The following is a 23,192-nucleotide window of genomic DNA, read 5'->3' on the forward strand; positions in this document are numbered from 1 at the left end:
CCGGGCGGGGCGGCGATGGCGGGGATGGCGGAGGCGCTGGCGAAGGAGCGGGCGGCGGCGGCGGGCGCGGGGCGGCACGGCCGCGCTGTGCCCTACCTGGGGCAGCGCTTCGGGCCCCTGCGCCAGGAGTGCCTGCAGGAGGGGCGGCTCTTCCAGGACCCCTCCTTCCCCGCCGGCCCCACCGCCCTCGGCTACCGGGAGCTGGGGCCCCGCTCGCACAAGACACAGGGCGTCGTCTGGCGCAGACCCACGGTAGGGCGGCGGGGGATGGGGGGGGTCCCCGGTAGCATCGTTCTGCAGTATCACCCGGCTTCCTCCTTCCCTCGCTCCGTGAATTTGGGTGGATTGGATGGTGCGGGGGCGGCGGGTCGGGGCGCGGCTGCCGAGCGCGGTGCGAGCCCTCCCGTCCTGCAGCATCGCGCCCGTCTGGTGCAGCTGCGGATGCTCGGGGCACCGGAGGATCCCCTTTGCTCTGGGGACAGGCTGGCAGCGTGACTCGCTCTGCCTGGAAAACAAGTCAGAAAAGTCATTTTCCTCTCCATCCAGAACTCTCCGTGTGGACAAACCGCTTTGGGTAGCGCTTGGGGCTGTCTCTTCTGATAACTCTTTCCTTCAGCAGAGCCGTGAGTTGACCACCGTGTGGTTTATTCCCGAAGCAGCCCTGCCAGCCATGGGAGCCATGGGATCAGGAGGACCCCAGGGTGCCTCCAGGCACTTCTGAAGGACCTTGGTGTAGTCAGTGGTGGGGAGGTAATGGCAGAGCAGCGTGTGCACATGTGTGGAAATGCAGTGCACCTCCTGGCACGTCCTGTGAAGTGAGCTGGCCGCACACGAGCTTTGGTCACCAGCTCCCGTTCTCACTGTGCTTGGTGTGTCTGGTGCCCGCACCCGCTCCTGCCCTGCTCCATCTCTGTGGTGTTCATCTCCCGTGGTCAATGGTTTGGTTAATTTGCTGCAAGTGTGGCCTTGTTCCCTGCCTCACCTGTGGCTACGTGTAATGCAAGGCCTGTTTTGTTCCCAGGAGCTGTTTCCCAACCCCCAGTTCATAGCTGGCGGAGCCACTCGCACGGACATCTGCCAAGGGGCCCTAGGTAAGGTGGGGGCAGAAACCTGAGTTTTCCATGCAGGTGCTGCCCCAGGGCAACATGGTTTACGCATGGCTGTAACTCACTCTAATACCTCCTTTTGCATCCTACCACCTCCATTCATTTCAAATCAGACCTTTCTCATGTTTCCTTGGCATTTGCAGGTGGGGACCATGAGTGTGGTTACTGAGCACAGTCTTTCTGCATGCACCAAGCAGGGGTGGGACACACCGGTTTCCTGATGGTTTTTCTGATCATATCCTGTTCCTTTCACATTCAAATCCATATGCCTGAGAGTAGCCTGACTCATTTCTGCCTTTAACAGTCTGCTTGGAAGAGCAGTTGTGTGTGTAGCACGACTTCTCTTTCCCCAGTGGGAGAGAATTCTGCTGGGCAGGAGGAATCTCCTGAAATCTGGGGAGATGCTGTAGATAGAAAAGTTGTATGGGGGTCGCCGGCTCTTGAGGAAGACAAAACTTGGGTGTTTCAGGAGGAGTGGGCCAGCCTGTGAGCCCTCTGCTTTTGCCAAGGCTTCTGCTCAGTTTGTGCAATGGCAACTCCTTGGTGGGGCTCTCCGGGGAAGATCTGGGAGCTGCAGAGATGTGCCAGGGGACAGTGGGGATCAAATGGCTTAGCCTAGCTGTGAGTGCACAGTCTGGAAGCCTCTCTCTTGTCTTGCTTGACAGAAGGAGTTTAGGTGGAGGATGTCCCAGAGATATGAGGAGAAGTAAAGTGAAGTGAAAGCAGTAGGCTCCTACTCCACAGCTGTAGTGAGTGAGAGGGGTTTGGATTAGACAGATAATGTGTTTGAGGGAAAGTCTCATGTGGGAAACATGACTAATATGAGCTGTGTTGTGCTGCTGCACTTGGCAAAGGAACCAAATTCTGTTTGTTTGCTTTCAGATATTCATCACATTACATCTTCTTAGTTTTTAGTCCCACTGCCGCTATTTGTGGGTTCATGTCCAAAAATGTAACAGGCAGAGAAACTTATATTTTATGCCTATGTTTTCATTCAGATGTTTTTTAAGTTAGTGCTTTGACAACCAGATGTAATTTGTATAAAAAATCCATGACAGTAAAACTACTTAGATTATGAACTCAGTTCTCCTCCTGCCCCGATATCTTTGGTGGTGTGGGTTAGACTCTGTTGTGCCTTGGGTTGTTACCATGTCACCAGCTTCCTTCCTGTGCTCTCTCCATCCAATACCACGTCTCCTGTCATGACTGTTTTGGCATGAAGCATGTCCCAGTGCTTAAACACATGTACCAGACATCTGTTATCTCTTTTAATTGTGAAGTTTTCTGGTAAAAAGTTCTTCAGATTGAAATTAAAGTTTACTGTAATGCCATGTCAACATCTGGCATTTCTGTAGAGATGCTGGTTTCTGGAATCACTTAGATGCTTTCTGTTTTTCTAGCTTTTCTCTGCAGATGCTGTGGCAGCAAGAGCATAGGAATGAAAGATTTGAAGCTTCGTTTTCAAGTTGTGAAATTGCTGTTGCTAATACCAGACACTGTTTTTAAATTGATGAAAGCATTTGCTGCCCTAGTGGTCTTTGGACCAGTCAGATGTTCCCATGGGGTTGTATGGTATCACCAGAGGATATGAAGTGACTCACAGCTGGTATTTTTGTACCTCCTGAGTATATCTGAATCAGAGGTTGTCAGTGTTCTTGTTTATATTTCCTCTTTCACTGTCTCTAAGTACTGCAGTGACTCTCCTGGCTGTCTTCTCATGAATCTGGGCAGGATTTTGGTCTTGTGTGACAACTGTTGATTAAAAATTAGATGCTTTTGATCTTTTCTCTGTATAGCCACTGAGTTCCTAAGAGCCTGGATGGAATCTCTGTTCTTTCACACAATGGGGCTGGCAAATGCACTGTACAAATTCTTTTTTTTTTTCAACTGCCTTATCTGACACTAGCATTTGTATTGATAAATTTGCCTAAGCTTGCATTTACTTGATCTTTGTATTTACTTTTAGTGTCCATGTCCCATCACATTTTAGGATGTTATAGAGAAGATTTCATTGGAAGATATCAGGTGCTTTTGGAAACCTGTGCTTTTTATTATACTGCTTCTTTTCTATAGGAAGCTTTTGCAGTCTAATCCCTCAAAGGCTTGATCAAGAAGCAGCAGACCTGTGCCCATGGGGAGTTTCACTGCTATTGCTGAGCCCTTCAGATCATCTGGGAGTACTGCAGGGAGAGATGGGGCATCCAGAGCACATGGACTCATCACATCTGCAGGGCAGCTTCTTGGCAGGAAATGTGTAACCAAACAGTTCAGCTAATGAGCAGGGTTTCTTTCAGCTCAGTAATCTTTGGCCAGGTGCATAAATTTGTTTAATTGTGTTTCACCTGGACTATAAGAAACTGTGATCCATGTAAGGCAAAGCTGATCATCAGTGCAGAAAAGGTTTTCCAGGCACCAAATTCTTCCCCTTGGGATTTGGATTATCCTTTATTCTGGCCTTGTGAAGTTTTTTGGTTTTGGTCTGTTGTTTTTGGTCTGTTGTTTTTTCCTTAGGAGAAGCTTTTGAAGGAGAGTATTTGGAGTTGGTTTTGCAGTATCAGATCTGCAAAGTCAGTGATGGTATTTGGCTCCAAATGGCAGCACATGGGATGTAGTGACTCATTACAGCTGAGGGGAGGTTCCAAAGCCAGAGAAGCCTGGTTCACCCTTAGCCACCTTTTTCTGGAGTGGATGTCACCATGGTATCACAACACTGGGGTGTAAACAGCACTGGATCTCCCAGCTGCTGTTTGGATGCAGGTGTCTCCTCCTCACGTAACAAATGTGTAAAAAAATAACAAATTGAATAGGTTGAATTTGAAAATCAGACCCTTGGTTTCCTCATGCTGACAGCCACTCTACTGCCAGTGGGTTGCCACAGCCTCATGTTTGTAACCAGAAAACATTCTGGAGTGCTGTGGTATTAATATAAATACATTCAGTAGCTGTTCATCTAAGAGTGTTTTAAAATAATGATGAGTCTGTGATTGGCAGAATGTACATTTTTCCTTTTACCCCATACTCTTGCATGAGCTGTGCAGTGTCCAGAGGAGCTGCCTTTTGCTTACACGCCTTCAGGCATTTTGATGGGTGTATTTTGTTTGCCTTTTCTTTCCAGAATGGCTAATTTTAAGCTCTTACAGCTATTTATGCTTACCTTGCAATTACTTTTTTTTTTCCTAGTGTTCTTGTTACCGCTGGAGATTAGGTAAATGCAGGCATGGGTATATGGAAATAACAAGTAAAACACTGAAAGCAGGAAAAAGTAAGCATGATAGGACAAAAAAATAGTACTTCTTGTTAATATGTGTTATTGATAAACTCACAGCCTGAGAATACTCCCTTTTCTGATAACCTTGTCCTGCCCACTGTTCATTTACAAAAATTATTTATGATAAATGTAGCCTTGCTAACACTCCTTTCAGGCTCTAAACAACTGTCTGTCAGCCTCTCCTTGGGCTTTCCTTCCCTATCAGAGGAAAATCACTGTCAAGAACCTTGCAGAAGCACCAGTTCTGGATGTTCAGGCTATTTGGTAAAGACCTTGCTCAAGCTTGCTTAGTGGTAAGATTCCAGGTATAATCATTAGATCTGTTCTCATCTGGAGTCTGGATTATCAGGTGTGCTTTTTGTGAACAGTGATGGCTGTTCACAAAGGTAGAGATTATATCCTGGCTGTTGGGCACTTTTAAGTGTGGAAACCAAAGGTTGTCTTCCATATATGCTGCAGCTGCCTTTAAACCTCAAGACCTTGCCCAGAGCTGTCAGAGTTAAGATTTGTGTTTTACTTCAAATTCTTGTTAGAAGCCAGTATAAAGTTCAACAGAGATTTTACAACATGCTGTAATTTCAGTCTGCCTTGATGAGACAGCTAGAAAGCAAAGGAAATTCTTTATAAATTCTCCTTGTGGGTGTGGTGGTCCTCTGAAGGGTGTTTCGCCTTGAATTTCCATGCTTCTTACCTCCAGAGGAAGCATGACTCAAAGATGTGTTGCAGCATTGAAGTGTATGTTCATCATCTGGAGGCCTGATCAGCTTCTTGACCAAGCCTTCCTGAGCTGCTGTGGCCATTTGAGTGGTCCATTTGTTCTTCCTGTGCTGCTCCCTGCCTGCCCAGCCCCTGCCCTGGGTATGGAATAAAATACTAATTTTTCTTGGGAAGAATGGTGTGACAGCTGCCCTCTGAGCCAGACTCTTTCCTCCTGGCCTTGTCTTTCTCAGCAAACACCTTTGCAGTACATAGTGCTACCTCTGTATGCAGCTCCCAGGGAAGAGGTTCTCAGCTCCTTGGAGGAGGCTGTGAGAGGAGTCACCACTTTGTAGGGCAAAGTGGATGTGCTGTGACAGAATAGGGAGGGGAATTGCATCATTGCTTCGTAGTCTGTCGCAGGAGAATAGCAAGGTGACTTTCTTGTTTAGAAACTTGTCTGACATGCTGATTTTTCCATTGCAGTACAAGCAGCCAGAGGCGGGGCTGAAGGGGAAGTTTTATGCTCGGTTCTTCCCCTCCAGGTTGTGAAGCAGTATAAGCATTTTAGGTTTTGAAATTACTCTGCAATTTCACCTCTTCCACCTCTCCTGAGGTGTGAGAAGATGTGTGGGACAGATGTATTTCTCAGAGCTGACCTGGGAGGCAGCTGTGCCAAGCGAGGGCAGCCTGGAGGGAGCTGCAGGTTGTCCATGTTCCTGCTGGTGTTGTGTGAGCACTGATGGATTTGGGCCTGAGGGTGGACCTTGAGGACTGCTTTAGGGTTCATTCACCCTGAGACTTTGTCCCATTTGGATCCCCTCTTCTCACCCATAAGCTTTTGAGCCTTTTTCTAGGGGAGAGAGGTAGGGACTGCTGCTTTGCTGGCCTCTAGCTTGCTGACAGCAAGGTGGTGGCAGGTTCACACATTGAAGCTGCAATCCTGCAGGGCTGTTTTGTGGGATCTCATGTACAATACTGGCTGCCCTCTGTTCACAAAGCAAGGGAACAGCGGATCTGGGGATGGTAACAAGGAGGTTTGTGTTGGGCTGTGGCAGTCAGAGCATCATCTGGCTCTGGAAATCTCTGACCACCTCACTAATGGGCTGCAGGAGGCTCATGGCTGAGCAGAAAGGTGACTGTTCTGCTAAAGTAAAACTGTGCTCTGAAAAGAATTACAGAAAGTAGAGGTGTAATGTTTATAGAGCTGGGGTCTCTTCCTCTCTCTGTGTGGCAGGAGATGGTGTGGAAAAACACTGTCCAGGCAGCCTGTGCTGTGCAGGGCTAGTGTGTGTTGGCTCCATCCCAGGCAGGATGAGGAGGTGTGTGGGACTGGGAAACAGTGTCTGCCTTCAGGCTTTTCCTGGCTCTCCAGTGACTGTGCTGGAGGCCAGACATGGGACTAAACAGAGAGGCCTCGAGCAAGAGCCTCCAGAGATGTGAAAGGAGCTCCTGTTTGCAGGGAAGCTGGCAAGAGACCTTAAAGGAAACTTGCCTGCAGGACAGGTCTCTGGATAGCAAGGAACATGTTTATCAAACATGGAGAAGGGAAAAGAATGCAGCCTATGCCTGAGAAAACACCTTTGAGGAGAAACTGCATCCCTAAGTACCCATGTGTGCCCACAGATTCTTTGCCTTTTCTCTGTGCTTCTTCTTATCATACAGGCACTCAATTGAATATTAAGTTTTCTTTCAAACAGTGCCAAAATGTGTGATCACTGCGGTGGTGGGTCAGAAAAAACCTGCTTTGAGTTTATTTTATGACTTTGGTCTTGAGGAAACACTTGCCTGGATCTGGAGGGTATTTGATCTGTCTCAGAGATAAAGTGATGGGAGGGATCATCCTATCCCAGCTGAGGGAATTATTGATTATAATGCACAATCCTGATGCAGTGCAAAAACTAAAGTTTGAATAATGAATGCTGTCTGTTTTTTTTGTTTGTTTGTTTTCCTTTTCTTTTTACAGGGGACTGTTGGCTCTTGGCAGCCATTGCATCTCTCACCCTGAATGAAGAAATTCTGGCCCGTGTTGTTCCCAAAGACCAGAGCTTCCAGGATAAATATGCAGGAATTTTCCACTTCCAGGTATGTGGAAAACAGCCTTTTCCTCTTAGTGCTATTGGGCAGGAGCCAGTGTGGCTGTCTATGTATCCATGTGTGATGTTTTCTGGCATGGCTTTGTGGGATGTCAAAGAGCCAGACAGAAAAAAGGACACATCTAAAAAGGCCATTAATCAAAGACCTGGGAGCAGGGTTTGCCACTGTGGTCCTTCCTCCCTAAGCAGAGCCAGTTGATTATGTGCATCCCTGAACAGGGTGGGTGAAGCTGGCTGGGACACCGGGATCGTTTTTTGCTGGGAAAACAAACATTCAAAGATAAACATGCTGCTGATGGGAGCGCACGCGGTGGTGATGGATGTTTGTGCTCTTTCCCTCAGTTCTGGCAGTATGGGGAATGGGTGGATGTGGTGGTGGACGACAGGCTGCCCACCAAGAACGGGGAGCTGCTCTTTGTGCACTCGGCGGAGGGCAGCGAGTTCTGGAGCGCGCTGCTGGAGAAGGCCTATGCCAAGTGAGTCGGGGCCAGGCTTCCCCCCTCCACATCCCTGCTTCCCACAGCATCCCCAACTGCATGGATACTGTGCATTCAGAGTGTCAGTCTTCTTATTAGCCTTTGCAGCTTCTGGGGCATCCCGCAATGGCTCCTTTGGTACAGCTTTGTTGACGATGCCCAAGACAAGGAGCCGAAAGCATTGGATTTCTTGCTAGCCAAGAAAAGTAGCCCTTGCATCTCGTGGCGAAGCTGTTCCTGGAGCAGCCTTCTGTCACCAGGGCCTGGGAAGCTCCATTTCATGTGCTCTATGCACCTCTGAGGGCTTGGCAGCTGCCAGTCCTTCAGTGTGCAAAGCACATCAGTCCATGTGCCCAGGTCTGTGTTCAATGTTCATATCTGAATCTCCATTTTTTGGGTTGGCCAGAGAGGAATTCTATCCTCTAAATCTACTACTGTGAATTGACTTAAGAAATTTAGATCAGCTGAAAATCAGACCCATAACTGTTAAAGGGATTTAAAGACAAACTGTTTGGTCTTAATTTTTTTAATGTATATTATTTTTTTCTTCAGATAGTGTTCATGATTCCTGTCATTGATATGACTGAACCTGCAAGGTGTATTCATGATTGGATAATATTTTATACTGGGCTTTCCAAATACAGAGATCTTAAAAGCAAAGCTCACTGGAGGGACATGTTTGTAGCTGCTGCAATGCTCCTGAAGGCAGAAATGCTGTGACAGCTGGCACACTGACGGCCTCTCCTGAAGGAAGAGGAGAATAGGGAGCCTGATGGCTGTGTGTGTGTGAGAACAGGGAGCCTGATGGTTGTGCCTGTCCCCCATTTTGTGCAGGCTGAATGGCTCATACGAGTCCCTCTCTGGTGGCACCACCACCGAAGGCTTCGAGGACTTCACCGGTGGCATTGCAGAATGGTATGAGCTGCAGAAGCCACCCCCCAACCTCTTCAAGATCATTCAGAAGGCGCTCCAGAAAGGCTCTCTCCTTGGCTGCTCCATTGATGTGAGTTAGCAGGTTTATTTCTGGGTTCTTGCTGTGCACACAGGCTGGGGTGGGCCTGTGGTGCACCTGATGGAGCTGCACACAGCATGCCAGTCCCTTCTGTCTATGGTTCCCTGCTCTACCCTGTGCCTGAAGAATTTGACCAAGACATGTGCTCTCATGAAGGTTAGGCTGAAACTAAACTTCATAAGCTCATGTAAAAAGCTCATTCCCTCCCTTGTGCTTCTTCCATGAGACCTTTTGCTCTTTAGAAGGTTGATGGTAATGAATCACACAGGGAACTTGTTAGGAGTCTTGGTAGACATCGGTGTTCCTAAGAAAGCCTTATCTTGGCAGCAGGATGGCACAGGCTGAGAGGGTTTGGACAGAGAGCTGCTGCTAATGGCTCCTGCAGTCAGGAGCTCAAGGTGGTCCATCCTTGCTGCAGCCTTTTTGTTGCACAAGTTGTTCCTAAAATGTTCCCAAAAAATCTGAGCTCTGTTCTTGAAGCAGAGAGGCTTGGACTGTTGCCAGACCTTTAAAAGGTTTTATGAGAAGACACGTTGACAGAAACTGGACCCACATGGGAAAGAAAAAGAGGAGCTTTGGCCCTGCCTTCAAGTATTCAGCATTGCTTTTAGTCTTACTGAAATGAGTCTAAGTATTGTTATTGTGGTAATCATCCTCCTCCCGAATGAAATTGCATCTTAGTTATGTCTAAAGGGAAGGTAAATTGTTTACAAAAACTCCATTCATAATATAAATGTAAATGTTTCCTCCCATTTTTCAAGATAAATCAGAGTCCCAGGAGAGGGAAGCTTTACAGGAGGAAAAGTGCTTGGTTAATGTCAATTTGACTTCAGGGTATTTTCAAGGCCTGTTTTACTCGTTTGCATTTAGATAAGAATCTGACATCTGGATTTTTGCCCCAGACTCATACAAATCCCTTGGGTGGGTAGGGGGGAGAGCAAATATATCATGTTGTTGGTAAGTACTGGCACTTTCTGTAGTGTAAATGAATTGTTGCTGAGTTTATCCTTTGGGAAAAAACCTTGTAAAATCTTTCCTTCTGTTCTGTAAGAGAAATAGGGACACAGAGATTGAGCATTAAATGGAGAGCATGCTGTGGGGCAGTAACAGGCCATGAACTGACAGCAGGAATTCTGCCTGCTCCATCCAATCCTCTCTGTTTAAGCTTCAAATATGCTTGTTTCGAGGTCACACACTTCTGAAATGGTGAAAAGACAATGACAGCCACATGTTTCATAGGTGGCTAAACATTCACTGTCTGGCAAGAAGTGACTTTTCTCTGCAGTGTTTAAAGGCCAGACTGCCCAAGCAGTGGCTGTGAAAATTGAGGGGGATGTGTCTTCAGGTACGAATGGCATCCAAAGTTCAGCCTCTTCCCTTGCTGCTCTGCAGGGCAGATCCTAGCGGGGCAGGGCTGGGGAAAGGGAAGGGAACCTCCCACCCTGCTTTGGAGCTGCAGGGGGTGTTTCAACACTGAAATTTACTGGAGCTGAGTGTGATCCCAGTGGAACCTCAGGCCAGTCACTCCCTGTTTTTCTTCTGGTCCCTTGAGAATATGGAATTTCTCATGTACATCCCCTTTGGAGATGCACAAGAGTGACTTCCCCACACCGAGTGTTTTGGAGCCAGGAGGGAACTTTGCTGCAGTGCCAGGCTTCTGGTGTGCACCCCGTGCCACAAACATGGCAAACTGCCTGGGATTCCAGCACCACATGTGCTGCTGTCCCCTCTCCCTGCTGTGCCACACTTACTGCTTTTGTGCAGCAGCTAAACCACTCCTGCAGCCTCCCAGTGAGATGGAAGCTCTGTTGGAGCAGGAAGCTTTGTTCTGCTGGATCCCCTGCCCATAGGAAGCTGCAATCACTGATGTCCTTTGCCCCTCCAGATCACCAGTGCTGCAGAAACAGAAGCAGTCACTTCCCAGAAGCTGGTGAAGGGACACGCATACTCGGTCACCGGGGCAGAGGAGGTAGGTGTGCCACCCCGAGGTGCAGCAGGTTTTGTGTGTGGCAGCCACAAGCTCATCTTCAACACTGCAAATTCTTAAGTGTCGCCCATTTTGCTGAATTTGGGTTTGAGTCTCTTCTTTCTGAAGGAGTGCTTAATTAGCTGGTATGTTTTGGATAAACACATATTTGCCTTCTTGAGTGTCTGACCAAAAAAAACCCTGTTATTCCATAAGCATGGCTATTTCCCATGGAGCAGGGTGGTGGGCAGCTCTGTGCAGAAGGCATGCTACCCTCTGCTGGTGACCAAGCACTTCTAAAATAGCCTCCATGTATTATTGTCCATGAAGTGCCGCTGAACAGCACCTTTCAGCTGGGCTTGGTGTTCAAACACAAGGGGCCTGCCCAAGAGCGGGTGACTGGTGAAGAAAAGACAAAACAAATGAAGCAGATCATGGCATCCTTCCATGTGTGCAGTGGATTTTTGGTTAGTTCACTGGTAATGGTTTCTGAAATAATTTTTGAAGGTTCAGGGTGAGGTATAGAGAGCTGCTGATATGCTGTTCTGATCTGTGGGTGTGCATTTGGTCTTCTCACAGCAAAAGCAGGGAAGAGGGAGTTTGTTCACCTTAATTCACAAGTAGGCATGATTTAGCCAAGCTGTTCCTTTGGAGATCTGTGCAGACACAGTAGGGATCGTTCAACTGGGGTGTCATCTCTGGACTGCAGAGACCAGCAGATGATAAGAGGAGGGGCTCAGGCTGCTGCTCTGCAGGGCATTGGTGAGGTCAGAGGGGTTGTGGCCAGTTTGAGTATCCTGTCTGTTGTAACAGGCTCCTTTTATATATAAGCAGGGGGGTAAAAAGGCATTTGAATGTGAAGAAACAATTTATACCTAAGTGATGACTTTGAGAAATATCTCTGTACCTGCTTTTGGGCTTTTGTATAGCAGCTTTACATTCCCTTTGCTTGTTATCCTATCAAAGGTGATTTTTTAGCAGCACAAATAAGACATTTTGGTTTTCATGGGCTTTGGTTTGTGAATGCTGTAAAACTTCTTTGGACAAGCTTAGCTGTGTGAAGCTCACTCAGAATCAGTTGGACTTTTGTTTTTTGGACCAGATGTGTGCATGTTGTCAGGCCTAGCACCGAGATACTTGCTCTGTCACGTTTTTAATTACTGTAGAGGATGAGGGGGGAAGTGTGGTGCTGAGTCCCTGGTGACTCTCCATACACTTCTGATCCCATCAGGTAAACTTCAGAGGAACAGTGCAGAAGCTGATCAGAATCCGAAATCCCTGGGGAGAAGTGGAGTGGACTGGGAAATGGAATGACAAGTGAGTCAATGGCTTCCTTGTTGCCATTAGCCCTTTACTGCAGGGGTGCAGTCGTGTTTCTGGCTCTTCTGTCTTTTTCTGTTCCCTACCTGAAATTCCTCTGAAAGTCCTGTCTGGATGTGGTGTTCACATGGAACTATTTCAGAGAGAAGCATGCCCTCACTGTCATCTCCCTGATAGGCATCACGGTATGTGATGCTTTTCATGCAAATTGCAGCCTTTGTATAAGATGCAGTGATTTGGTTGGTGAATCCTACAAAGCTCCCTGTAGTTTCTGCTTATTTAACAGCCTGGATTCAGTTATGAGCTTCTGAAAACTCACTTTCTAAAAGGGCTTTAAAAATCCATTTCTACTGTTAGCCATGAAAGCTGGAGTTTATGCACTTCTGTGGCTGGGCAGTTTTTATTCTGACTCTTCCTTTTTCTGTCTCAGTCCAGACATTGCACTTTCTAAAAATAACACTCTGTTTCTCATCCTTACCTTGGATATTTGAGAAGTGAGGTATTTTATGTGCCAGGTGCATCTATTTTTAATTCTGCAGTAGTTTGAGAATTCTAGAACTGCTAAAAGTTAGATCTTGTGCCAGAACAGCCACATTAGGGTTTCACTTTTCCCATGGGCTGTAGTTGATGGATGTGGGGTTCTCTTCCAGCTGCCCAAACTGGAGTGGTGTTGACCCTGAGGTGCGGGAGCGACTGACCAGGAGACACGAAGATGGGGAATTTTGGTGAGTGTCACTGGGTTACCATTCCAGCAGAAGGGAATGTCAGCTGCTCTGCTTTTATTCATGCCAAGTAACCTCTCCCAGTTTGCTCTCCAAGATGAGTGTGAAAATTCACCCCAAACCCTAGTGTTAAGTCATAGTGACAGGGAGGGAGGATGGACAAGGTGGGGGTATGGAAAACCCTTCTGAGGAGACCTTGCCAGTGGCCTTGCCTCCCACAGGATGGCGTTCAATGACTTCCTGAGGCATTACTCCCGCCTGGAGATCTGCAACCTGACTCCAGACACCCTGGCAAGTGACAGGTACAAAAAGTGGAGCCTGCAGAAGCTGGATGGCAACTGGAGGCGAGGAGCCACTGCAGGGGGCTGCAGGAACTACCCAGGTAAGAAAAACTGGAGAAATTTTTTACTTGTCCACTTTTACTTTATTTGGGAGCTTCCAGGAGATGTTTTGGGATGGCTTATGGGATATCTAGGACTAATCTCCAAAAAGTCTGGGTGTCTGGGAATTGTGGCTCCATGGTGAGGGTCCATTGTGGTTGTAAAGGCTGGGGTGAGCAGGACAGCGCATTGATTTTCTCTTCTCATGGCTGATTTTGGCAATCAGAGCCACATCTATCATATCTGACATGTTTAAATATCATCACAGTTGATGTCAAAGAAGCCTCTGAGTAGTTTGCTTAAATCCTCTTCCCAGACACATTCTGGACAAATCCTCAGTATTTAATCAAGCTGGAGGAGGAAGATGAGGACCCTGATGATCCTGAGGGGGGCTGCACTTTCCTCGTTGGGCTGATCCAGAAGCACCGTCGGAAGCAGAGGAAGATGGGGGAGGACATGCACACCATTGGCTTTGCCATTTATGAGGCAAGGAAGGCTGACAGGAGTGTGGGAGGAAAAGGGAAAATCATTCCCCCTATAAATGGGATAGTGCAGTTTCTATGCTAGGATTTCTGTCAAAATTCAGATGGGTTGAGTAGGACAGCAGCTGCAGCAAGAAAGGTGTAAAGAAACAAAAAGCTGCATCATGTTTGCTTAGCCCCGTCCCCTTTCCTGATGATGAAGAGGGCAGAGTGGCATAGGGAAAGAGGGGATAGGGAGAAACAGTAGAGAAATTGAGCCTACAATAAAAATCGTGTGAGCTGCAGGGAGCAGGTTCAACAGGAAGCCACAACCAGCCTGGCTGTGGCTGTGGCTGTGTCCACGCTGCCCCAGGTGAACCTCACCTGCCTCAGGGATGGAGGAGGGAGCTGAGCCTGCACTTGGCCTTGGGTGATATGGGCTGAACACCCACCTTCCCCTCAAGCCAAGTCTTTTTTTGTTTTCCTTTGTTTTGTTTTTTTTTCAAGAATGTGTATGTCCTTGCTAAGTAATGGTGAAAAGAAGATGGGGGTGCCATTCACCATTCAACAAGGAAATAACTCTGTCCTTTTCTCCCTGCAGGTGCCCCCAGAGGTATGTGGCATGGGTTGGTGGTCAAGGTGCACAGTTGGGGCTCAATTGCTGGTGGGACGAAGAGATTCAGAGGGTCCTACTTCATCCTATATGACTGCACAGAGTCTACAGTTAGAGGCCATTTATTCTGGATGGGGCCTTGAGCTCGTGTTGCAATTTTAGAGTGTCCTGGATTGGGATAAGAGTGTTCAGTGCTGCAGAAACTCCCTGAAGCAGCTCTTCTGTGGCTCTCCTCCCAGCCCAGCCTCACACTTCCTCTCTCAGAGCACAGCTGCTTTTTCCAGGTTTGCACAGAGTTCATGTTTGATTCATAAATAATATTCCAAGGAGGTGTTTCTATTCATTTCCCTAAGCACCACCTATTTTGGTTTCTCTCTGTTTCTACCTTCAGGCAGCCAATAGTACACCCTGGGGGTCACAGAGGGGTGGCAATGCAGCAATACCTCTTAGCTGTTGCTCCTCAGAGGAAGGACTGGAGCTCAGCAAAACCCCTGAGTAACCCCATTACTGGGTTTTCTGCTCCTGTGAGGGTCTGTGCAAAGCAGCTGGGGCATCCTTTGACTCCTGAGGCTGTGCCCAAACCAGTGGCTTTTATGTAAAGGATGGTTCCATCAGGAAAAGAAATTGTGCTACTGGTTAATTAAATTTCTTATGTACTTTTTTTAATGCCTTAGTAGTACTCTGTCACTCACCCTAGAGGTCCAAATATTAAATTTCCATAAGAAAACTGATTCTATATGCACTCCTGTGACTCTTCTTTCCCCTAGAAGGTGGAATTTTATCTCCCACTATGCAGCAGGTCTGACAGGCTTTTAAAATTCTTTTTTCATTATTAAAAATCTTGGGGGACAGGAAAGAGGAGGTTTCTGAAAGATGCACATTCCTGAAGCTGGCTGCTAAAGCTGAAATGGCCCACCTGTAAGACTCTGCAAAAATAGTTCATTCTGGAAGATCACAAAATTATAGAATGGTTTGGTTGGAAGGGACCTTAAAGATCACCCAGTTCCAACCTCCTGCCATGGGCAGGGACACCATTCACTAGATGTTTCACTCCAAATATGATTTTATTTTATTATTTTGTTTTGTTTTATTCTTGGAACCCTCCATGAGTGGACTCTGCTCTGAGGCAGCCTGACCTTGGAGGCAGAGCTGAGCTGCAGGTGGCACCAACTCTGGGGACCAGAGGGACATGGCTCATGTGCCATCTCAGTTTAAAGAAAAATGATAGGTGGAAGAATTTTACCAATGTCTTCAGCCACCCATTATCATCTACAAAACAAAAGCATGACATGAATGATGTATTGCAATGATCTGCAAAATACATTTGCAGCCACATCTCAGGACTACCACCTCCTTTCTCTTCTTTTTCAGTTCTGTCAAGCTGACATTTTTGTCTTTTATTTTCTTTTCCCCAGACATAGCTAACTGCCATATCTATGGTATTTTATATTTGTAAATGTGAACACATGCAAACTGCAGTGGTTTTTCTCCCCTTTCTTTGCTTTTCCTAAGTTTTCTGGCCAGACAAATATTCATCTAAGCAAAAACTTCTTCCTGACCAACAAAGCCCGGGAAAAATCCAACACCTTCATCAACCTCCGGGAGGTGCTGAACCGGTTCAAGCTCCCTGCAGGAGAATACATCATCGTGCCCTCCACCTTTGAACCCAACAAGAATGGGGACTTCTGCCTCAGAGTCTTCTCTGAAAAAAATGCCAACTCCACGTAGGTAGCTTTTGGTGACCATATTACAGCAGTGGGTACATGGGGGAGATTATTATTATTATTGTTACTTTTATTGCTTTTGTTATCTCAATTGATACTTAATTAAAATTAAAAGGTTTAGATGTGTAACATCTTGAAGAGCAGCTGGGCTAAAGCCTAAGGAAGGGGTGTGGGGTATTTTTTATTGAGTTGCCCTGATTCAAAGCAAGCAGAAACTTTCCTCTATCCTGTAATATTTTGCTGCATATTCCTGCAGCAGTGGGAAACCCAGGATGTTCGTTGTGTGAGGACCCATTCAGCTTTTGATGGGCCCTTAGGAGTGCTTGGGCACCATCTGTAGGTCTGGTGCTCCCTCAGCATCTGGGGAACAGCATGAGGCACATCAGAATTACTTTAGGACTCTTACTTTTTTTCTGTTTTAAAGAAGAAATGCCTAGACAAAGTTTGATTTGTACCCAAGAACCTGGTCCTTTGCTAAGTAGGCAAAAAAAGACTCAAAGAGTTATGTGAGCCTCAAAATCCTGTCCGGCTCTGCAGAGCATTGCACAGTTTGTACTGTCTTTTCAAACTCTTGTTGCCATAACTGGCAAAATACAGCTTTCACTGTGTTATATTGTGTCCATAGCTGATTAATCCAGTAATTTTTGAATGCTCATTGTTATTTCCATATTTTAAAGAATCTCACTTTAACTGAAGCTTGAAGGAAAAGCATCATAAACATGACTTGTTTTGATTTTAATATTGATTTCTTTCTCTTTCTAGGGTGATAGATGATGAAATTGAAGGCAATTTTGATGAGGTACATCAAATTATATATTTTAAATTGAGATAATTTTGTTGTAAGGAGGGTTGAAGTGCCTGTTCCCTGTGCAGGGTGATGTTTTCTATAGGCATTACCAAGAAATGTTGTCCCACTTTGGGAAAATGGGAAAAGATCTTTCAATGTCCATTGCTGAGTGTCAAGCAAATGGAAATATCATCAGGAATGATCAGGAAACACGTGTTGTCCTTTATCTAGAACTTGGACTTCCCAGGCATAGGTACATTCTCAAGAGGTAACTGGAGTCACAGGAAATTCTCTTTGTTCTCCAGGAGTGCAGCTTGCAGCAGCAGGGCTATTTCTGCATGTAACGCTGTTTCCAGGAGTAAATAGTGGCTCACCATATGTTTAGTCTTGCTGGGGATGCTTTGCCTACTAATGCAGCTACTCCATGTATAGTGGGTGTTTTTTCCAGCATTTACAATGCCAGTATTTTAAGGTGCCCCTAATATAAAACTGAATAAAATCATAGTAAAAAACACTTTGTACCTTCAACCTTGACATTTGATTTTTTTACTAAGGGCAGGGAAATGCATTAAGTCTTTCTCAGGCAGAAACTTTCCCCCTTTTGACATTCTCTGTTTCTGTCTTCTAGACTGAGACCAGTGAAGATGACATTGAACCCAGCTTTAAAAAGCTTTTTGGGCAGCTAGCAGGAAATGTGAGTGTTTTTCTGGTAATATCTTACTGGCATCGTGGTGAGTGGGTGAGAGAGATGCCTCCTGCAGGACTGAGTTTAGTTCTTTTGCAGAGTCAACTCTCAAGTGTGAGCACAATTGTGCATCCCAAACCTGTGCAGTCACCCAGCTGCTTCCACAGCGGATTTGGGAGCGCTGCTGGTGAACAATCTCTGTTCCTTTTGAACTGTGGGCTTGACTTTTATCTCTGCAGGGCCTGAATTCTGTCTTTGGGCAGAGCATATGGCTGGGCTGGGCTTCTTCCTGGGCTGCTCTTGCCTCGGGCACACCTTGCTGCTGGGTGTGCTAATCTCTGGGAATTGGTGGTGCTCCTGGGAATGGGAGGTGGGGAGAGCTTCCCATTTGCTTCCATTCAAGGGAACTGAACTCCAAGGGGTGTTAGAAATTGGCCAACTTGCCCAAAGGAATCAGAAGCTGCAGATGGTGTCTGCACGGTGGAAAATTTATTTTTGTCTTTTCCACAGGACGCAGAGATCTCCGCCTTCGAGCTGCGCAGCATCCTGAATAAAATCCTGGCTAAACGTGAGTGCTTTCCTCCACCAGCAGCTTCAGGTGGCCACCAGCAAGTTTCCACTGTGGCCATGGGAGCACAGAGGGCACCACTGACCTGGGCAGGGTCAGAGCCTGGGCTCTGCCCCAGACCTGCTGCTTGGCTCTCCATATGGCCACGACCACGTGTTCTCTCTGCTGCTTCAGGGGCTGCAGAAATGCTAGGGCTGTGCCAGCCCAGAAGCTGTTTCACAGGATGTGTGCTTTGGCAGGGTACAGATGGGTGTCTTTTATCCCAGCATCTGTCACTGGGAATTGGCTGCCAGGAAGATGGATGGATTTGAATAATCCTTGATAATAATCAAGAGAGATATTGCTGCTGTTTTAGTATTGAACCACCCAGGAGTGATTCAAGCAATAACCCAGCCAATAGTCTGGAGTGTCCCTAAGGAGGAGGAGGAGAAACTTTGAAACTCCGGGCTTCTTTTTCTGTGCAGAAATTCCTAGCTTGTCTCTGCATTATTTTCCTTCCCACTAAACAGTGCCCAAGAAACAAGTGCTTGGAGAAATAATTGTGTCTTTAATTTCCAATGTGAAATCTTATCAGGTAGTCAGGACTGTGGTGTATGTCTGTGTGCAGCAGCCAGTAATCAGCAATGGGCTGTAGCTTGGCTTTGTGATCAGCCTTTCATGAAGCCACCTCCTGCTGACCTCCATAAGCTGGAAGTCCACGTTGTCCACAGACGTCCACTTTGCAGGCAGACAGTAAGAGCAGGGAAGCTTTTGTCTCTGTCTCTTGCTCCTGCAGCATGCCTACAAACCAGACTACTCAGGCTGTTTGCTTGGGGACACATCCCAGCTCAAAGGATGGCACCGTTGGAAGCAAATAAAGGCTGGCGGAGAGCTCATGAGTTATTTATTAAGGTCCTGTGGTACAGCATTCAGTGATAATCCTGTCTTTTGCTCTTTCTTTACAGGCCAAGATATTAAATCTGATGGCTTTAGTATTGAGACATGCAAAATAATGGTTGACCTGTTAGATGTATCCTTTAAAGCTCTTCCTAGATGATATTTCCCTTCCTGTGCTGAAGCAGGGCAGCTGCCTTTTCTCCGTGGTGGGTCCATCCTGGTGTACTAATGGCTCCTGAGGTGGAGAAGCTGGCTTTACCCTGATTCCCCTGAGAAAGCCACTCCCTTGTTATTGTTCACACGTGTGTTATCCCAGGCAATGGGAAAAATCCATAATCAAAAAAAGTCTGCTTGGAAGCCTTCCCAGCTGTTGGGTGTTCTGGTCTAGCTGTGTACAAAATTATGTTTGTGCTGGGAAAAGGCTCTCAGCATGGTGAAGATGGCCTTGGCTGTAGGGTTGTTTCACCTCTCTGTTATCTGGATGGAGTTGGTAAAAGCATCACAAAGCCATAGGGGGACTTAGCAAATGGAAAATGAGGGACATAAATGCAGTGGTTTTTTTTGACATGCCATACAGGAAGCAGAGAGTATGCAGGATATTAGGAGCTTTTACTCCTGAGATACAGACAAAAGTGTAGGATGAAGGATCAGATCTAAGAATAGTTGTGTTCAGCTTCTCTGTGCAGTGAGAGTTGAATTTCAGAGTTGGAAAAAGGGAAAATTACCAATACAAGGTGATACTTTTCTATAATTTGGTGTAAAATACAGCAGTCCACAGGCAGTCCTTGGCAGGTTTTGGGTACAGTGCCACGACCATGTTTTTTTGTTAGCTGTTTGCTCGAGAGCTGAAGGTCTCCAAATAGCAGGCTTGGCTGTGGCTTTTCCTGTTTATAATCCAGACCCAGGACTTGTGCTCCAGTAACTGCAGGTGTTGAACCCACTATGCAGAACAAAACTGAATCATCCTGTCTTGTTTATACTTGTAGTGGAAAGACAGAGATCTGCAGCAGGGGTGCAGAAAGAGCTTGTGAACTGGTCATGATTTAAATTAATGATCTTAATTTAGAAAGAAATCTTGGACAACAATTGTGTATTCAATAGGACGAGTCCTGGAGAAAGGATGAGTCCTTCAGAGAGGACTTGAATCCCTTTCCTATTTGCAATTTTTTTAAAGTCACAACTGCCCATGCAAGTAAACCCAGCAGATGGAGAGGAAACCCTTTTTTCTTCTGCCTGAAGAAACTTCCTTAACTCAGAGAAGAATGATGGGAGTGGCAAACTGGGACTGAAGGAGTTCCACACTCTCTGGACAAAGATTCAGAAATACCAGGTAAGACACAACCCCAGTTTGTAGAAGTGGCTGTAGACTGATTTGTGCCATACAATGTGCACAGTCACCTTTCCCAAAGCAGGGACTGTGCATCTGTAATCCCCCAGGTTTTGTCTTTATCTGCTCTGACTACTGCATTAAAAAAACTTACTTTTTAAAGCCAATTTTTAAACAAATGGATGTAAGTACCAAGTCCTTCAGATCAATGTTGCAAAGTTCTTTAAGTAACATGCAGGCTGCATTTCAAAATGTTTCACTTCTGCCAGAAGCCAAAACACACTCTGCATTATTGTCAAGGTTTCACTTTGGGTTTTGTGTTTTGCAGAAAATTTACAGAGAAATTGATGTGGATCGATCAGGTACCATGAACTCGTATGAGATGAGGAGAGCGCTGGAAACAGCAGGTATTTATATTGATCTGTTTCTTCGTAGGATTCCATCAGTTTCAAGCAGGGTTGAGAGATGCTCAAAGCCATACAGTCCCATCTTAACTTACTGAATTTTGGGCACTCTGGAGTGTTCTCCTCCTGCCACCACGCAGATCAGGCATTTGGTTTTGTACTCATGTTGACTCTTTGGAAACAGAGTCTTTTAAACCCTTGGCATTGTATTTTCAGGGTTCAAACTGAACTGCCAGTTACATCAGGTCATTGTGGCTCGTTTTGCTGATGAAGATCTTGTCATTGACTTTGACAACTTTGTGCGCTGTTTGATTCGGCTCGAAACCTTGTTCAGTGAGTACGCTCTTAGTAACCAGTCAGACCCTGCTGCTTTGTGATTCCAGCAGGATAACTGTCCAGGCAGAACTGTCCAGAAGAGTAGGATAAGGCACTCGGACAAATTCAAACCTGAGATATTAATCTGGCTTCTCCTAGATCCAGGAATCAGTCTTTTAGGTCAGGCTGCTGAACCACAGCCAGTCTTCCTTGCAAACAGCTCTGTGTTGATTAAAAAATGCTAGGCAACAATTAAAAATGTTCAGTCTTGCTCCTGCACAATGACTTTGGAGTGGCCCTTTCTGATTTGGGTGTAGGCCATTGTCAAGTTTTAGATTCTGGGACTAAATTCCTTATTGATCCTGAAGCACAAGGAAAGGGAAGACTTTCAAATTAGTTCCTGTATTTACCCTTGTCTTTCATCTTTCTCCAACCGCAGAAATGTTTAGAAAACTGGATACGGAAAAAAGTGGGACAATAGAATTGAACCTTGTTAATGTAAGTTCATTTAGCTCTAAAACATTTGTTTTAATTTTTGGGGAAAAAGTGGTGGGGGTGTATGTTGAGTCTGTCCTGCTCCATTCTGACTGAGGATGGTTGGTTTTAAGAACTCACGTTTGTGCTGGATTTATCTACCTTGTAAGTAGCTTTAGAAAGGTTACCTTTTAAAGATGGACCTACATCACAACATATTCTCTAACACAGTTACTTGCACCAGAAGCCACTTTTGGTAGAAGCAGCAATTTTGGCTTCTTCCCTGCTTTTTCTATGAACAGAGCAAAATGTAGGTGCAGTTGTGTAGGCAAGACTGACAGTCTTGCTCACGTCTGCTTCTTTGTGACCCATGTGTGCCCTATAGAAAGGACTAAGTTTGGAAAAAAGTACCCTCCTACGTGTGTTTGACTTCATTATTACCTGAACATAACTTATTTCTGAACTTAAGAATCCCAAAACTCTGATTTCAATAAGACATAAATTTAAATCACTCAGGAAAGATCCTAAAATCACATATTGTCAGCAACAGGCTGACTATATGCTAGAAATGCAGCTATGCATACTTACTACAGGACTTTTTACTAAATATAACCTTGTTTTCCTCTCTTTTTTGCTACAGTGGCTGTGCTTTACTGTCATTTGAGCCACTGGCATCAGCCTGAGACCTCAACAAGAACATGATCAGGTGAAGATAATCAAGTTACATACAAGTAATATCCAAACATAAATGTGCCTTAACTTATACAAAGCAAGCAGATTTTGCACGCAATTGCAAGAAGAAAAGCATTCTACTTCCACAGAAGAACCTGCAACCTCATTTTTATGGGTCTGACAGTCTGTACCTATTCTCATATAGCCTCTGGAAAAAGGCTTTAGTTTAGTATCAATCCTCAGTGCAAGTTTTGAAAACACTGCTTTGCTAATATCTTTGTATTTAAGGCATTTTACAGGACTTCAGGAAGAAAAGCTAATTATAGCTTGACAGTCTGGTTTTAAAAAGTGCTTTTTGAACAACATCCTGCATATCTGAAATTAGTACAGAGATAGTATTGCAAATCTAAACACCTGTACTCAGAGATAGGGGTTCCAAGCCCCAGCACTATCGTAGTGAAATATTCTTTAAAGAATTTGAGTGGCAAGTACATCTTTGACCAAAGTGAGCATTGATGTGCCTGGAGCCAGAGGCTGCTGGTAACAAAATTCTTCCAAGAGAAAGCCCATGCTTTCAGGAGGAATCTTGAGTTCCTATACCTTATTTATCTTCCTTTGAAATACAAGAAAACATTTAAATTAACAACAACAACAACAAAGTGGAAATAAAGTTTGCCAGACTGTTATTTCTGCTCAAAATAAGCACTTTTTATTTCTTAGAGATTGATATTCTATACCCCACACCCAGCCTGTTGAAAGCAGAGGCTGTGGCTGTGAGCCAATTGCTGATGCCTTTAGTTTCCCCACCTGAGGAATTGTGTCATCCTTACAAACTATTTATTCCTTATGGGCACCTTTTCAGAAAGCAGTAAGAAAACATGAGCCTGGAGGGTGAGGCACTTTCTAAATACCTGTAAGGAATTATTTGCTCCTCTGTTATATATTGTTCAGTGTCAAATTATTGCCAAATGGAGAGATAGGATAGGAAAGGCTTTATAGGAATGGCTTTATTTGAAAAATACTTGTACCAAGTTGGGTTTTTTTATTAAGTGTGTCCCTTAGCTTTTAAAGTTAACAATGCGTCAGTAACGGATTCAGCTAAATTTTAAATGCAGAAAAACTACCTTGAATTGATGGGGGAGGAGGGGCTCAATTTAACACAGAAAGTAGCTGAAAGTTAACGTAATGTAGAACAACAGTGTGTCTTACTGGAAACATTTCTAATAAAAATCACTGTTAAAATA

At 45.5% G+C, this 23,192-nt stretch overlaps 1 protein-coding gene across 2 annotated transcripts; it reads left to right on the forward strand.

Annotated features, from left to right (window-relative positions):
* On the forward strand, window positions 1–23,192 carry LOC110483833 (calpain-2 catalytic subunit). 2 transcript variants are annotated; one of them, XM_085568262.1, is made up of 21 exons: window positions 1–252; window positions 1,022–1,091; window positions 7,037–7,155; window positions 7,509–7,642; window positions 8,477–8,645; window positions 10,540–10,623; window positions 11,852–11,937; window positions 12,591–12,665; window positions 12,884–13,044; window positions 13,359–13,528; window positions 14,105–14,116; window positions 15,629–15,840; window positions 16,603–16,639; window positions 17,256–17,321; window positions 17,823–17,880; window positions 18,825–18,889; window positions 20,018–20,086; window positions 20,412–20,490; window positions 20,704–20,820; window positions 21,242–21,300; window positions 21,917–23,192. In XM_085568262.1, the coding sequence occupies exons 1-21, from the start codon at window positions 16–18 to the stop codon at window positions 21,938–21,940; spliced, it is 2,103 nt and encodes a 700-aa protein (XP_085424388.1). In that variant the 5' UTR covers window positions 1–15; the 3' UTR covers window positions 21,941–23,192. The 2 variants fall into 2 exon arrangements, with proteins under 2 accessions (XP_085424388.1, XP_085424389.1); XM_085568263.1 differs by lacking the exon at window positions 14,105–14,116 and having other exon boundaries at window positions 13,359–13,537.

This window comes from Lonchura striata, chromosome 1A (genome assembly GCF_050655825.1).
Source record: "Lonchura striata isolate lonStrDom1 chromosome 1A, ASM5065582v1, whole genome shotgun sequence".
Taxonomy (NCBI): Eukaryota; Metazoa; Chordata; class Aves; order Passeriformes; family Estrildidae; genus Lonchura; species Lonchura striata.

Excerpts from the sequence above, each read along its gene's own strand:
- LOC110483833 (XM_085568262.1), top strand. The coding sequence starts at position 16 with ATGGCGGGGATGGCGGAGGCGCTGGCGAAGGAGCGGGCGGCGGCGGCG. Across the intron at positions 253-1,021 it reads TCGTCTGGCGCAGACCCACG|GAGCTGTTTCCCAACCCCCA; the intron begins GTAGGGCGGCGG and ends TTTTGTTCCCAG. Across the intron at positions 7,156-7,508 it reads CAGGAATTTTCCACTTCCAG|TTCTGGCAGTATGGGGAATG; the intron begins GTATGTGGAAAA and ends TCTTTCCCTCAG.